This window comes from Condylostylus longicornis, unplaced genomic scaffold (genome assembly GCF_029603195.1).
Source record: "Condylostylus longicornis isolate FDR11 unplaced genomic scaffold, ASM2960319v2 ptg000016l, whole genome shotgun sequence".
NCBI lineage: Eukaryota > Metazoa > Arthropoda > Insecta > Diptera > Dolichopodidae > Condylostylus > Condylostylus longicornis.
This window is the reverse complement of record NW_026577985.1, coordinates 3,499,960-3,518,217: the sequence shown is the minus strand read 5'-3', so window position 1 is coordinate 3,518,217 and position 18,258 is coordinate 3,499,960. Positions and strand designations below refer to the sequence as shown.

At 34.7% G+C, this 18,258-nt stretch overlaps 1 protein-coding gene across 1 annotated transcript in view; it reads left to right on the top strand.

Moving 5' to 3' along the window:
* LOC129605882 (uncharacterized) overlaps positions 1–11,052 on the top strand; it is a 31,677-nt gene extending 20,625 nt beyond the window's left edge. The window contains exons 4-5 of the mRNA XM_055515879.1: positions 9,898–10,419; positions 10,482–11,052. Of these exons, the coding sequence (XP_055371854.1) occupies positions 9,898–10,419; positions 10,482–11,052 (1,093 nt within the window). The remainder of the gene's footprint in view (positions 1–9,897; positions 10,420–10,481) is intronic.
* Positions 11,053–18,258: the final 7,206 nt, after the last annotated feature.

The window sequence follows — 18,258 nt, the reverse complement described above, 5'->3', positions numbered from 1 at the left end:
TCGTATTCATCACTGTTACGCTCTGTGGAGATGCCATCTTTAAAATCTGCGTGGCTTTCGCATCCGTGTGTGGCATTCCCCAAACAACTGACTTTGCGTTAAAATCACGAACGAGTATTACCTCTCCATTTGTCTCCGCTACTGCATACTCTTCTACGTACTCCACTGTGTGGCCCGCCCACCCGCATTTGTAGCAAAAATCTCTTCCATCTGGTGTCTTACAGTTCCTCTTAATATGTCCAAAACTTTAATATGTTCCAAAAAGCAGCTGTAGCACCGCACAACCTCCATTTTTTGTCCTATTCTACAATTGATTCATTCATTTTGATTTTTGATATTGTACATAGCTTTTGAGCATTCTTCTCATCAAGTCCTATGATTGCCATCTTTTGTTCTCTCCCGATGATTGCATGGCTAAGGGAGAGCTTAGTCGATACCAAGCGCACTCCAGTTTAAATTAGTCTTCCCATGGTATGCCGGGGTCTGCCATGGGTGACCGTACTTCCCGTGCTACTTGTGAGACCACAAATGGATTAAAAAAAACAAAAAACTATAACAACAACAACAACGAAAACAGCAACAACAACGGCAAGGACAACAATAAAGTGCCCGGTAACAAAATCATCGGTGCTCCAGGGTCTTCAGAACCAAAGCCTATTTCAACTGGCCTATTTAAACCTTCTCACGCTGACGGAAGATGCAGCAGCAACTCCGACGGAAACGAATAAACAAGATCGCATGGGACCTCATATCCAAAAAGCCGAAGAGGAACTGGAGAAGTTGGAGATCAGAGGAAAGAAGCATCATTTCTCTGGTGCTTCAAAAAGGCGTATTGCGTCATACTTCAGGAATGGTATGTTCGCGGAAGAACTAAACTGAGAAAATAAAAGTAGTCATCATGGATGAAATGGACAAGGTTACCAACTCGCTTCCTCAATTTACTGCGTCGTCGCAAAGGGATGGATGAATATCTGTCAAATACAACAATCGAGAAACCAGGAATTGGATTACCAGTGTCTGGAGCAGCATTTAACCTTGGGGCGGCTGCAACATAGCTGTGCTAGCCGGCGAAAATGCTCTCAAACAGCACATCTGTGTTAGCTATGTCCCAATTAATAAACAACCGTTTAAGATAAGAAGATAAGTTCTTTGAGAGTTCTGCAAATGGATAAGAAAAACAACGGGGGTTGTTCCATCACGTTCGGTCATTTTCTTAATTTCTCCCGAATAAATAGTGAAAGGGAAAAAATTTCTTCAGTGTACTGGGGTCGGGGTAGGCTCAAAGAAGCTGACAAGACCAACGTCTGCTGCATCTTTCCATTCCAGGTCACTGCTCCAAGGATCAGGTAGCTGCGTTGGAGAAGGCGAGGCAAATTAACGATTATGCATGAGGGCAATAGGCCAACAATTATAAATGCAATTAACGAAGAGGTTCTTAACATCACCCTTTTCACTGAGTTTATTAGCAAGAGGGTTGGTGGAGGGCATGTCTTAAAGAGACATCAATGTCCGACAATAGGCGGATTGGGTTTGATATCGTATCGGGTGCTTCAATCCACAGTCAATTCGAAACGCTCCTCATGGATGAGGCTAATTTCATTCCTGCTTCTGTCAGAACAATTCTTAGACTAAGGACTAGACGAAATACAATAGGAAATAAAGAAAGCGAAAAGAAGGCAGCAGGTTTTCTGCAAGGGTACTTTCCAAAAATTCTGCTAGCGGGTTGGGCCTGATGGAACACCCTGATGGCTCCATGACCGAGAACGGAAAGCGGAACACTGGAGCTGATAACCTCAACACACTTTCCTGACTCGGAAATTCTTCAGAATCACTCGAATGCGGTCATTGAACCAAGGACGTCTTGGCCCAGGAGATATGACTGAGAACGTTCTCGCACGATCTTAAAGAAATGTAGTATTTGGTGGGCAGTGTTTTCTTTCAGGCCTTTTAAATCTACGGATGTTGACGGGATATATTCTGTGTTTTGGCAGAGGGGTTTCCCTAAGTATGGAGCTTGGCCAAGGGAACGTACATTACCCTCCCTCTTTTTTATTGAAAGCAATGAAAAAGATGCTTGATAGATATATAAGAACGGCGCACTGGAAACCAATCCCTTGCGCAAGTCTCAGTATGTCTATCAACCGGGAAAGGCTGCTACACTCGCTCTACGGGGTCTAGTTACGGGATACTTTTGATAACACCCCATATCACGTCATCTGCGAGTCGTTGCACAAACGCGGAATTGATGCGACGACGAGCAGATGGATTAGTCGAACGCTACAGGATAGGATCATTAAGTCCACCATAGCTGAAAACACACTCCTTATCCCCGGTGCAAAAGGGTGTCCAGAGGGTTGGTTTCGCTCCTTCTGTTTTCCGTTGTAGTGGATGATATAATGTAGTGGATGCGTTTTGAGGCTCCGTGGTGTTGGGCTATGCCGACGATGTGGACTTTGTCATACTGAGCAAATTCGAGAGCACTATCTCTGGCCTTTTTCAGGGAGATTTACGTGTTGTGGGCGAGTTGTGCAGATGCGTTGTGTTAAATATAAATCCCAGGAAAAACACTTTGGTTGCATTCACCAGATGCAGAAGCAAGGATAAACTAATGAGCCCAATTCTGTTTGGTGAGCGTATTGGTTACTCTAGCCAGGTGAAGTATTTGGGGTTAACCCTGGATGCTCGCCTCTCCTAGAATTCCCATATAAATAGAGTCATCACGAGAGCTACGGCGGCCATATGGACGTGTAGAAGCTTATCGGCCAAGGCCTGCGGAATCAGCCTCAGGATAGCACTGTGACTATATACGACCCTTACTAAGCCCATCTTCACCTACGTGTCAATCGTATAGTCCCGCAAAGCTAACCATTTGGATGTTCGGGTCAAGCTGAAAAGCTTCAGATGTTGGCCTGCTTGGGTGCTACCGGGGCAATGCGGACGCCTCCCACTGCTACATTAGAGGTAATGATTGGGTTGCCCCCACTGCATCTCTTCATACAGAAGCAAGTTCGGCCAATGACTTACCGACTCCTCTCTGACGAGGAAGAGGCAGGGTGAAAATTGGCCCACAGCACTCGCAAAGATTTTATTGAGAGCAATCCGATAATAACCATGCCGGATGCCTGCCTGCCACGATACAACTTTGACCTCAGGCAAAGGTTTCCCGATCGATGGACGTGGGATTGGGGCGGCCCGATACTTGAGTTGAGTTAGAAAGTATGGTGTCTCCCCGGACACACGTTTATAGGTGAGCCTAGACCCGTATTCCACAGTGTTTCAGGCCGAAATACATGCAATAGAAATCTGTCTGAGGGTCAGTTTGGGAAGTGGTATAAAAACCGTACCATTTATGTCTTCTCGGATTTATTTTTAGTGCTTCAGTCGGCCCAGGCTACATCCAAGCTGGTCTGGAGTTGCCTCACTGCACTTGTGGAATTGGCATTGGTAAACAGAGCAACGCTTATTTGGATGCCTGACCACACTGAACGTACGGGCAACGAAGTTGCCGATGGGCTGGTGCGGAGGGAATATCCCTTGGGGATATCTCCGACTTCATACTTGTAGCGGGGATATGATAGGTGGTGGCTTGGGAAAGCTACAACAAGTCGCAAATGGCCACCCGGTTCACCTTAAAAGTCTATAAAATACTATCTACAAACCCTCTCACATTTGCGGTTTCTTCTAGTATTTCTTCCAGTTCCTTGGTAAACTCATCTTTGTTTCCATTTCCCATTTCTAATATTACTTCACCTTTTTGCGTTCTTTGGATGCCCCTTATGACCATTTGCGTTTGTTCTGTGTTGACTTTCTCCTTAATGTCCTTTAAAATCTCAGCGTGAGTTTTCCCAATGGTTGGCTTAAGAAGTACTGCCTCCGCTCGTGTTTTTGTTGTTTCCCAGGATTTATCCAATTTTTTTCCTACTCCGTTAAATGCTAGCGAACTCCCTTTTCCCTGGGGCAGCAAACCGGTTCTCTGTGTAGGTCACCTCTTTTCACCCAGTCCCCATTTTATAATCTCTTGCTCTATTATTCGCACCTGTACTTGTAGGCATCCGATCAATCACTGAAATTCGACGTTTCTTCGATCGCCCTTTACGATACAAAATTCGCTGCTACCTGCACTGCCTCAGCATCTCTATGGATTCTTCCAGCTTAGTTAACCCATTCTTAGTTTCCATACTCATATTTTTTATTTTGTGGCCGCCTAGATCATAGCCTTCGTCTGTTTGTGCATTATTCAGATTTGCTCCCTTTAGAATATCTACATTACCACCTGGGGTAATTATACGGACCCGGCTTCCCATCGATTTGGTGATTTTAAGTGCCAGCCATTCACATTTTACAAAATCTTGTTGGCTCTACCGGAGAAGATTCCCAGGAGATACCCGGCCAACAATTATGTTATCTAGCTTTGAAGAGGTTAGATTTGGACTTATTGGCAGAGCTCCTGTCAGACCGGACTTTCCTAGTCTTTACCGCAAGGACGTTGGATGTGCTTGTGCACTAGGGCCGACACTAATCAATAATAATAAAAATGTTTTTATAATATTAGTGACATTTCCTAAAAACCCAGTATTTATTTTGTCTAATAGATGTTGTGGTAGATTGTGGATAGAGCTTACGAACTTGGTGATTTTCATAGGCTAATTCGACTTGACTGGTAATAGCACCGCCCAAAGAAATTGTTACTGTTGGTGTTTTCAACTGGCAGTTGTGAAATTGTAAGATTCCTACTTATTATAACGTTAAACTTATTATATTTTCGCTGAAAATTAAGTTGAACATTCTTCTTTTGTCCATAACGTAAATGCAGTTGTTGGTGGTTTCATAGGAATCCATATTTGTTACCGATTTATCTTTAAGATCACACAACTTTCAGGTAATTCTGTCTGGTGATTGACTAGTTTAACTTCACATTGAGCAACTTCAGGTTTTTCGTTGTATATAGGATGCAACTTCCGGTAATAAAATTTGTTAATGTTAAAAGATAGGCAGTTTTTAAACTCATTTTCCTTAATTGCATAATATGAGTCACGAACTAAATTAATTACAATGTATTCCGATGATGGGTTGATAACTACAATCATTGGGATTATGTGGAAAATTTAAAAAAATTCTGCTTATAGCAACGGAATTTTGCATCAAATATGAAGCGAGATGATGTTATTCGCCCCCGTATTGTAATTAATTTGTATAGTTTCTGTGTTATAGACAGTTTGCTCTAGTTTGATTATGGAATACAGTGCAATTTCCAATTCAGTTGTTATTAGTTGTCCAGTATTCTTCCTTTTTAGATATTTTGCGTTATTACAAAATCTTTGACAGAAGGCGATGGTCCTTTGCAGCTTTGGTAATGATGAAAATCTTTCAATGGAAAGAGTTTTGATTGGCATTCTTGTTGACGTAAGGGAACTAATTTTTAACTCCAACTATGTTGGTTGAAGTGCCTTGCCTGTCACATTTATTGTATCATTATGTAGCTATTATGACCCTGACCACCACAATTGGTTTTCAATAATTTGTTTCGGGCAGATTCCTTTTGGCGCCAAGTCAGCGGGACTTACAGTTGTATTAACATAATTCCAAATAATCTTCCTTGGTGATTAATCCATAGTTTGTTGAGTTTATCGTGCCTAGCAGCTAGATATTCTGCTGTCTTTCTTGAAGCTGGATCTTTCTTAAAGTTAATCAGTAACTTTTCTATGTCTTCTCCTAACTTCTTCTGTTTGGCAGAAGTTTCATCCAGATTTAGATTTTGTGACATTTTTTTTGTATTTTTTTTTTTAGTTGAGCGCCCAAAATGTTAAATATTTTAATTGAAAAACTTCTTGTTGCTTGGTTTGAAGTTAATTAATTTATTTATTTATTTCTTTTTATACAAAATTTATATGACTTAAAATTAATTATTTCCAACAAAAAGAGATTAGTAAGCAATTTTACGCATTTATAAAATTCATAATCTTTCCATGCTAACTTACGTATCATATAGATTTCCAATTTACTTAAAGTAAAATTAATAAACAAAATATGTGTGATTTGACTCCTACTAAAATATTGTGATAAAGTTATCTATGGGAAAATATTTACATTAACTAACTATAATGTTTGCAAATACATGTACGTTGATGAAATGTTTCATGGTTGTGTTGATGAAAAAAGACAAACGTCAAGGTCTTGATTCACCTGGAGAAGTTTCTATGCGATTTTCAGAAATTGAGACATCTGTACACGAAATTTTATAAACAAATGGGTACCATCCAAGATATCGCAGAACATTTAAAAGCTGCGTTCCAAGAGAAGAAGAGACGTTTCCAAGAGAAGAATTAGCTAGCTTCAACTGACCAGAGGAAACCACAGTAAATATTTTCACTCCTAACATGCCAAATTAAAGTAGTACTGATACCACTTTTAATAATAATTTTATTATTATTAATAATTAATTAATAACACTACCACTTTTAACTGTAAAAATATAAATCTCCAACCTACTTTTATTTCAATTAAAATATAAATCTTCAACCTACTTTCATATCAATAATTACTGTTATACTAGTACTATTTACAGAAAAGACAGATACGATGCTATTTCAAGTGATTCGGTCGGACTATAATTGGTCGCATAGGGAGGAGATGTTCTGATATCAGTTAAAAATAGATTTAATACGAATCAGATAGATTTCAACCAATATTGATGCTTCATGTTGAAGAAGGCTTTTTAATAACTGGTCATATTGTAAATGATTATGAAGCAATTTTCATAAATATTTAAAACGTTAATGACCTACAGCAAATGTCTAATAAAATTAATTTTCAAAACACGCAACTGAACTTAATTTTTACTACAGATTGGTGTAAATTAATTGTAAATGACTGCGGTATACATTTGCTTAAAGCAGATAATTATTATCCTCCAACTTGTTGTTCTTACTTTTATAATTATAAAATCGAAAACATATTGGATGTTCGTTTAAAATTTGACTTTTCTAAAGCCAACTTGATAGCCTTAAATAATTATATTCCCACAGTTACTTTATTTTCCTTTTTTTAACTTGGAGATCGATGAAGTGGTGGTTAATTTTTACAACGTTCTAAATCATGCCCTCACCTTATTTATTCCTGCTAGGCGCGATAGATCCGCTTACTCCTCACCATCGTGGTTTGATAAAGAGTTGAAAAAATTAAAAAACAAAAAAATCGAATTAGATCCCACTGCCAATATTGCTGTATCGTCGGCAAATGCAGCCAAACTTACACCTTTCTAAATCTCTAAATTTGCTCATATAAAGCACGTATAATATAAGACCAAGACTACTGCCTTGAGGCACACCGCCCTAATTTATCTAAATGTAGAGTATTCCTCGTCCTATTTGTATTTATGATTCAAGTAACTCAACAAATTGCAAAGGTATCAATTTTTTAAATTTAACTAATAAACCGTCGCGCCAAACCTTATCGAACGAATTTGGTATTCTGTGTACTCGGTCAACTTTTGCATGCTTTGTTTTATTTTCAATTTTTTATTTTCTATTATCGGCATCATCCTTGTAAACAACAATTTTTCAAAAAACTTTTATATCATTGATAGTCGAGAAATCGGTCTATGTGACTTTGCCTAAAGGCACATAGACAAGTTTGTATTTTACTAAACAAACACTAAAGTTCATTTCATTTGGTTGAAAAATTCCTTCCAAGTAATCAGCAAATAGTTCACCTTTATCCCTGTTCCTTTTTGCCTATGATCCCTCCACTCTTTTCAGTGGGGAATTCGCTTTATCGGTTTCTTGGTACTCTTCGTTGCTTTTCCCAACCAAGCTCTTCATTTCTTTAGTTGCAGGTAAGCTCTTTATATAATTCTCGTATGAAACTGATTTAAAATTTTCTATTTTTCTATTTTTTATTTATTCATAACCATTTTATTGTCTGGGGGACGCGACTCTTGTCATTTATGTCTAACCCTTCTTTTTTGTGCTATTAAATCTGTATTATTCTAAGGATTACATGACACACAGGTTTGAATTCAGAGAATTTTTTTTTTGTATTTTTCCAGGCGGCTTTCTGTATCAATTTGATAAAATCCTCCACTTCAGAACCTATTTGATCTCTAGCCTTCAGTTCAGCATTAAGATTTATATTTCTAACAACATCATTTTTGAAACCTGCCCAATCTTTTGTTGACTAAAGTGAAGCGTTTCTTAGCTATTTTCTCACTAACGATTAATATGACAGCAGAGTGATTGCAATTCAAATTAAAATCATCTTCAAGTTCAAAAATTTGCTAAAATCCTTTTAGATATAGAAAAATAAAAAAAATCCGGGACCTTGTTAGCATCAGTAGGCCAATAAGTCGGACTGCCAGTAGAATGATGGGAACATCCTAACTACCGAATGGCTCCCTTTGTCCCTCTCCTCTATTTAATGTTAAGAACTATAAAAATTTTGATGATTTGTCACAAAATAGAGAACAACTTAATAATAAGTTTTGTTATCCAACTTACCATAAATTTCTCTTAATTGTCTTGCTACTTTATATAGTTTACGTTTATCTTAAAAAAAAAAAAAAAAAAAAAACAAAGAACAAAAAAAAATTGCTGCACTTTGGCAAAATTTTTGTGTTTGTCCTACGCTGTGGCATCTCTTACGTCGCGAGACGGACCAACTCCTTCTAAGAGTCTCAACTTTTACTCCCACGTGCTGAAGCCTTATATATTTAATTTATGTCTTCGGTATAATCGAAGGAAAACATGAAAAGGCACAACTTTTTAATAATACTGACGTCGTTTTCTTTTATTGTTTTTATTTTATTTATGACTTGTACATATTAGAATCCTCTTTAGATAAGTTCGCACTCAATATCCTCGGCTCGCATGATGGGTGTAGGTTTCAAACCGTTAATTTAATTGGCTTCTTTTATATATTTTCGTAAGTACGCCGTTCCAATTTGGGTTTATTAACAGCTTTAGTTGATTTTCTACATCCATTTTCATTTTTAACATTTATTTTTTGTTGATCATTGTTCATCATGTTTACATTCACACAATTATTAGCGATGGAGATTTTTCTACTTTAGTGCTATTAATTTCTAATGCCGGTTCTATTTCTTATGAACTTTTGGCTTTTTTCTTCTTTGAGTTTCTTCTGGTTTTTAATGTCCGATCGGTTTTACTGGCCATTCTACTCATCTGATTCGTATACGACCACAATTATTTTATTTCTCTCAGTGCCATTTAAAACTGTATTCTGCTGCCCCAATAATCTTTAATTCTCTGCCTTAGGTTTGCAAATCTCTTTTTTTAACCCTTTACACAGGTTTTCCAAATCGCTTATACGCAAATCGATCATTAGTCCACTTTCTTGATCCGTTGAGCTCTTGCCAAACGGTTTCATTAATTTTGCCAAGTGTTCTTTTTTTCTACTGCCATCTTCTCTGAGCGTCTTGAACATTCAGCCAAGCTCTCGCCGACAGCCATGGTCTCTGTAGCCGCTTTGGCAGATGTCTCTACCGCATTTATATTCTTAATATTGGAAATTTTGTTTATTATTATAATTTATATGACTATTAACCCAGCAAGGTTTTTCTACAACCGTGCTCTGGGATCAGACGAGGACGCCATCCATTCTGGACCAAACTCGCATGATACTCTCCAACATCCACGCGAAAAATATAATCTAACGCAATCTCTTGCAGGCAAAGTATATGTTAAAAATATTAAACTAATTGTTCAATAAAAAATTTGCCAACAGTTCAGAACATGTTTATTCATGTCGCTGAAAAACTTTGTTGCGATCAAGAAACGCTATCTCATTTAAATATATCATATTAAGTATATTAAAATTATTTATATTAAATATTTCCATCTTTAATAAAAAAGACCTAAATATATTGATGCCTTTTTTTAGCTTTGATTTAATGCAAATGGATAATTATGGGTGGAATCATTCTGACGCGCATTTTGATGGAATGATGGGTCATTTTCAACATGGCACAATAGATTTTGGTGTTAATGCCATATTTATGCGTTTAGAACGTTTTACGTTATGTGATTTTGTGTCAGAAACTATTAATATCCGAGCATGCATAATATTTCGTCAACCACCACTTTCAGCTGTAGAAAATATTTTTACTTTACCGTTTTCACTTGATGTTTGGATATCGTGCATAATTTTTATAGTAATTACAACTATTCTTCTCATCATTCATATAATTTTTCACCCAATGTCAAATAACGTGGATTTGAAAGAGTCACTAATTTTTGTCTGGGGTGCTGTATGTCAACAGGGATTTCATGTAGACTTTTCTTCTGCATCTGGACGTTATATCGTTCTTACAACGTTTATATCAACATTATTCTTATTTACATCATTTTCGGCAAATATTGTTGCATTGTTGCAAAGTCCTAGCGAAGCTATAAAAACTGTGAAGTATAAAAAGCAAGTTAAAAATATGTAAGTATGTAGAAAATGATATATTTCCTTTTTTACAGCGACTTAAGTCATTCTCCACTGGACGCTGGTGCTCAGGATGTGAAATATAATAAAATCTATTTTGAAGAAACAACTGATCCAGAAACTCAAGCTCTTTATAAGAAAAAAATCGCTCCGAAAGGAGAAAATGCTTTTATCAGACCACACGAAGGCATGGAAAGCGTTCGTAAAGGTCTCTTTGCATACCAAGTCGAATCGCAAGCCGCTTATCAGGTAGTAAGTGCTACATATGATGAACATGAAAAATGTGGTCTGAAAGAACTTGAACTATTTCAATTACCTGTTATGGCAATTCCAGTTAAAAAGAAATTCCCCTATAAAGAATTATTCAGACAACGTTTGAGATGGCAACGTGAGAATGGGCTTATGAACAGAGAATTCAGAAAATGGTTACCAGCAAAGCCACTGTGCGAAAACAGAGTTGCTGGTTTTGTATCAATTGGGCTAACTGAGAGCCGATATCCATTACTGTATTTTACTTTTGGATGTGGAATAGCGTTACTTGCTTTGATTTTGGAATTACTCTGGCATCACGCAAAAAGACAATTAATGCATGATACAAAAGAATAAACTTTTTCACCTACTCTCATATGTGTCCCCTATTTATCTATAAATTTACTCTTATAATTAAAGCCTTATAAATTAAAATTGCATTCTATCAAAGTCTTTGACTTTTAAAATACGGTGTAGTAATACGGTATTAATACACACTTACTTAGCTTATTAACTTGAATTACTGCATTGCGTATTCATTTAATATTATCATAATGTCGATGTCAAGATAGCTTTATTTAAAACTTAATTGTGCAGATAACAGAATTTAGTTGTTTAAATATAAGTGAAATTTTAAATTGTATTTAGACTTGCATTTTTGCGGACATTTAATTTAATACTTAAGGCACCAATATGACATTTTTGACACAGCATCAAAAAAAATTAAAATTTTTGCCAATTAAATATAGCAAGTTATTTTGATAACCGACTTCAAATCACAGGTATACTGTATTGATAAACAATTCAGTTCATGAAGCACTCTACTAATGCAAGATTAAGACAGGAGCTCTTAAACTCATACATTTTCAAACTATATTAAAGTTTGCAAAACCCATTATTGTTTTTCTTAAGAAATATACTATTTTATATAATTTAAGGTAAATTATTGACGTTAGTAAATGAGAAATTCTTTGTTTGTGTGATGTTTTTGCTAATTATTTAAAACCATTTTTTTTCAAATTCGTAAAATGAGACATTTATGTAAGATTTTTTTTTGCTTACTTTCCAAAATGTATAAAGGTAACAATTCTTACAATATAAGTTAATCAAATACGATTTTTTTTTATTGTAGCCTACGATTTAAATCGTAGCTGTCTGATTTTCAAAGATATTTTACAATTCTTCAAAACATTTATAAAACCCACGCTTTTATTTATAAATTTAAGAAAATATAATAACACATATTTATTCAAACAAAAGCATATAAATAGTAAAAATTTAACTAGTTATCTTATAACTACGCAGATTTAATTCTACTTCAGACCTATCAACTAACACTGATTGAATTACCATTATTGAATATAATATTTCTTTATTTAATTTTTAAAAACGCGTATAGCATCATTTTATTTCAATCTAGTCGCCAGTCCATTATACAATTTCAAGCAATTAAACAAACAATTATTTTTCTCCTATTATGCAATTATGCATTTATTTTTCTGCAATTATTTCTCCGTTCTAAATAGTGACAAATAAAAATTTGGACAATTTCGCGTATTGTAACTTTATATATCAATTTAGCAAAAATTGAATATTTTAAAGTTAATGAAAAATTTTTTGTGTATGACATCTAGTTTATTTAACATCTCTTGACTGGCACCTCCCTACACAGGAAAACTATGCGAGTCAATATAAAAAAGAGGAATAAATGGTGCATAACGCGTTGCCAGAAATAAATTTATGAACCCGGTATAAAATAAAAATATATGGGAAAATCTTAACCTAAATAGAAAAACCCAAATACTTCAGGTTGTCGACAGGGACCTTTAAATTCTCTTGCCTAGTAATAAAATCATTGTTTTTCCAACCTTCATCTTTTTCAGGCCACCCTCAAAGCTAAAAGCTTTCAGAAGGACTTCTGTCACAGATGCATATTTTATTACCGCATAATAGAATGGAGCCCAAAAGGTCCAATCATACTCTGATATTGACGGTTCAGAAGTATTTTCCGTCTTATGTATAGTTATGACTTTCGCCGTTTTAAAGGACTGTGGAAAAATTGAATTCAAGAAGGAACTGTTTTTCTGTTTTTTAACTTAACAAGTACAGGAGCAAGATAAATTTTGTAGAAATTCTATCACAGCCAGTCGCAGCAGAAGATTTTAAAGAAGAAATTGTTTGTATAACTTAACTCGTGCTTGTGGAGCAGAGTTGAAAATTACTACTCGTATAAACGGTCGTTCGATTCCTATTGATATATGAAATAGCTATCGGATTGGTAGGTATGTCAAATATTTGAGACGCGTTAATATAAATTTATATAAATATAAATTTAAATTATTTTATTGTAAAATATAAATTTATTTTTCCTGCTATTGTGACTGCAATCATGCAAACCTCACCGTCGATATTTAAAGAGTTAGCCATCAGAGAAAACCATTAAAGTTTTCATACGATTGATATTCAGCCAAAAGTTATCTGATTAACCTTCCCCGTAATCCGAAAAGATTTTGTTGGGTATTTCAATACCTAATATTCAAATTGATGAGAAACATTTCATACCCAAATAGTGAATATGTTTTGTAAGATCGTTTATTCTGTCTTGTAAAATTGAATTTATATTTGCTTGTCGATTGTTGTTTTCAATCAGTATATTATTTTTTGTTGATAAAAGTTCGTAATCGTCATGATCAGGTGTTTCTGCTATAAATTCTAATGCACTGCCAAGGAAGTTGATTGATATAGTCATACGCTTTGGAATTTCTAGGATATGCATTGCATGTGAGATTTCTTCTATTTGTTGATTTAAAATACTACGATGCCATGTTGCGTTTTGTAATTGTTCAAGGTATTCCCAATTTTCTGTAATAATTTCTTGATAGTCCGTAAGATTCGTTATGTGGGAAATATAGAAGTTCAAAATTAAATTCTTCATAAATTGCTACATTCCTTGCGTTATGGCAATAAAGTGTGCTGAAGAGTAGTCTATTATTTTAGATAAGGTCAGCCGAGGGATGACGACGAAAAATACTCTGAAATTAACGGAGATCACTTTTATGGATTTTTCTACCATTTATTAATAATGTTGTCCCTAAATCTTTTTCTACAGTTTTTTCAACAAAAATTTTAGAGAATTTATTGCCTAAGCGTTTGTTGATGCGCAAAAAAACTTTGTCACCCGATTTGTATGTTTTTGTATTAGAGTTCGAATTAAATCTGCTGAGAGTTTTTCCATGGGAATGTCTAAGTTTTGCTTTTAAATTTTCGATGTGTTCCGTGGAGTGTTGATGAAGTATATTGATTGGTTTCTCATTTATAACAGAATGAATGGAATTATTGTATTTGTATGTATTAAATCAGTATTAAAATCAGGCTAATAGTATTAAATCAGTAGTTTCAATGATATTTTGTTGCTCTTTGATACAGCGAGCGATTTCAAGTAGTGTCGCGTGAAATTTCTCAACTTGACCGTTGCTTTCGCTGTGAAGTGCGGAATAAAAAATTGGTCTATTTCAAAGTGGTCTCTTAGGAATGTTTTTATAGAATTAGCATTAAATGCCCTTTCGTTATCTGAAACTTTAGTGTGGATCTCTAGTGTGGACCTTGATGCTATAGGTTTAACAATAGCAAATTTCAAAAGTTTATCAATACATGTTAGAAAATGTTGTTTGTTTGTAATTAAAATATCTATATGAAGGATTTCTCCTGGAAAGTTCGGAATGGGTGTTTTTCCAATTTGCGGTTTCGGGGGTTTGCGTTGGTATTTATTTTCCATACAGATTTTACAATTCTTAGTTAAAGATTTTAACATATAACAGATTTCCTCATATTAGGAAAGTAATATTCACTTTCGATCTGCTTGAGGTTTTCTTGCATAGACCTATGCGCTCTATTATGCTCTGTAGTCATCACCTCTATCTGATCGTCTTTATTTATTAAATCTGTTACAAATTTATCAGTGTGGATAAATTTAACACCAGGAAAATTAATCGAAATTACATTTTGAATTTGGGCTAAGGTTGTCAAGTCGCAGTGTATCGCATTTGTGACATCGGTGTTTATACAAAATTTGAGACATTTCAAGAGATCTTTAAAGGTTTTAAAATTAATAGTGTGTCTAATGTTTTTTTGATAAATGATTTTAGTGGTTTTACTGTTATGTGGAGATTGAGAGAGAATTGGTTACTGGGTATTTAATTGTTTTTATTATGTTTGTGCTCGATAATTCACTATGCATTGTGCCGCTATTGTCATTATTTGTTAGATTATCAATGTACTGTCTAGAAAAAGCATCAGCTACTATGTTTTCTTTACCAGGTTTGTAATGAAATGTGGGCGAAAATTCTTCAATAAATGCTCGTCATTTTTCAATTTTGTGTTTGGATTTTTATCAGATATAGCGAATATTAGTAGTTGACGATCTGTGTAAATGTGAATGTTATTAATTCCACATAAGCAATGCCGCAAGGATTTTAATGCCCACACAATGGCAAGAAGTTCTCGCTCATTTGTGGCGTAATTTTCTTCAGATTTCGTGAGAGTTCGTGATATCATGGTAATGGGTTTTCCACATTGTGACAAGACTGCACCGATGGCTACTGAGGATGCGTCTGTGGTAAGTTCGAATGGTTTTTTATAATCGGGATAGGGTAGAAGTACGTCTTCTGAAGCAAGAATTTTTTTAATACGATTAAAGGCGGTTAGGGAATCCGTGTCTAATTTAATTTTAACTTTTTTTGACTGGTTTATCCCTACATGTCCATTTTCTCCTCTAAGATACTTAGTTAAAGGCTTTACAATGTGGGCATTCAAAGCTGATTTTCTTCTGTTTGATAAAGTGCGTATGTAGCGCACGAAATATATTAGCGAAAAATAAAAAGTATTTTATTCCGAATAAAAGGAAGTTTTCTTTTCACACCAATAAAAAAAAAAATTATATTTCGGAAAAATTATCAACCATTGAAAAAAAAAAAATTTTTGAATGACAGGTTTTCCCGATATAATTCCTCAAAACGTAATCAATGGCTCTTTGGAAAATGCTAGGAGCATTTTTCAAGTCAAACGGCAATCTGCAGAACTCATATTTGCCGTTATTTAAAATAATCTGGTGGAAACTGGATTTTAAATCTAAGGTAGTAAAGAATTTAGATTTTTCGAAATTAGCTAAAATGACCGAAGTGTCCGGTATAGGGTACCGGTCAGGTATGGTTTTTTCGTTAATTTTTCTGAAGTCAATTACCATACGTAATTTGGGTTTTCCGTTTTCATCAACGCCTTTTTTATTAACAATATGATTGGGTGAATTATAGGGAGAGTTAGATTCTCTAATGATATTGTTTTTCAGTAGTGTTGCTATTTCTTTGTTGACGAAGTCAGTTGCAGAGATTGGATAGGGGTATCCTTTGATGTAAATTGGTTCATTAGTTGAAGTTCTGATTGTTGTCTTTACCTGAGTATTATACGGTAAGCTTTGATTGGCTTCCGCGAAAACTTTTATATTCCTTTTTATAAGGTTGTCAAATTCATTTTTGATAATTGCTGGGACTGACTCATTATTTATTGTTACTAAGTTGGCTTGTTCAGATGAAACGTGTTGCAGTTTTTCTTGGCCTGTATTATGGAATAATATTTCTTTTTGAAAGTTGATTAAAGCGTTAATTTTTTTAAGAAGATCATATCCGATTATACCATCAAAGGTTTTCAAACCTGGGAGTATGAAGAATGTTGAGTTTTTACCCAAAATATTAATTTTGCATTTTCTTGTGATTAAGTTACTAACATTAATTGATTTGACTACAAAGGGTTTGTCCACTGGTGAACCATTGTTCAGGAAGGCATGATTTTTTATATAGTTTTTTAAAAAATGAACATCTTCAGTAATGTTATCATCTTCTACAGATTCATTATCATCTTCTTTGTCGGAAACAGACATATAGTTTAGTTTTTGAAATTTTTGTAATGGGGACTTATCTGAATTATAATGACCACGGGGACGTTAAGTGTTTGTAGGGTATCTTTAATTTGGTTGATTAGGGTTAGATCGATTAAAATTGGGCTGAATAAAATTAATTTGGTTTTGTGGAGCTGTAGCTCTTAGTTGGGTCGTTCTTCTAAATTGAGAGCTTCCCGGATCTACGTCCATTGGCGTGATTTGATTGGAATCATAATTATTCGGTCTTGCGGTTTGTATTTTAAAGTTATTATTATTAGAATAACCGGCAGCAAATGTTTTGGCGAAATCGTATCGTTTATGATTGACTTCCAGTTCCTACGCTGTTGCCACAGTTTTTTTTAAATCCGCAGGTTTAGCTGAGAATAGGATATCACATAGTGGTCATCGTAATCCAGAAATAAACGCTCTAAGGCCAGCGTCACGTGCTCGTTCGTTTATAGATGTTGTCAGGTCTTTATTATTTGAATTAGTCATAACATTTTTATTAATAATGAGCGTTAACTGTTTGTCTACTTTGTCATAGTATTCTGAAATAGTAAGTCTACCTTGTCTTAGAATGCTTAGTTCACTTTCCAAGACATGTAATGGGCGTTTATCTGAGTAAGTTTGGTCTAGTCTATTGAGAATTGCGTTAAAGTTCAGTACTCTGTTAAAGGCTGCAAGGGTTGCATTAGCAGAATCTGTTATTTTATTACGCAGAATTCCTGTCGCAACATAATAGGTTTCTGAGCCTGTTCCTCCATGCTGGATACGCTGTACTGTCGCTTTGGAATTCTGGAAGAGATTTAACAAGATTTAAACTGGTGTGAGTTTCTTTAACTCCAGGTTGAATAGAGACTGGTTGAAATGTTTCTACAGGAGTAGGGTGCAGATCATGAATCATTGAATTGTAAATTTGGACTGAGAATTCATTTTTAGTCCGTTCTATAACGGCAGTAATTGGTTCTTGAACTTGGTCTTTTGTTATATTCATCTTGCTAATAATAATGGCAAGATTACAAAAATTGTGTTAGCATTTAATATTTATTTTATGTTAGTTATTTTTTAAATATAATAATTTTTTAATTTAATATTGGGGTTTAATATTTTAATATTTGTTCAGTTTTATAAACTTTTAATATTTATTTTAAAAAATTTAAACTTTAAATTTTTTATTAATTTATTAAAAAAATTTCATTAATTTGATAAATAACGCAATTTTTTAAGGGTTTTTATTTAAATAAACTTTAAGTTAATTTTACAAATTACTGTAACCCACTATTTTGGAGGGTTTTGTATTCAAAAGTAAAATTAATTTTCGAGAAAAATATAACGATAATTTCACAAATTACTCTAACTCATTATTTTGGAGGGTTTTAGAAGCAAAAAAAATATTTTACTATAACTGTCTCTTTTTAAGAGGGTTTTAAAATTCAAATGTGAAATTAATAACCGAAACCGAAATTTAAAAAGATATTAATCAATCTTGACTTACAACAGTTTCATGTGGAATTAATAATAAAGCAATAAAGCAGCGATATGTTATTATTGGATCCTTTGGGCCTTGTCCTTATTGATTTTTTTTTCTCTATGGCCCCAAGTTGGGCGCCAGTTAATAGTTCCTTTAAGTT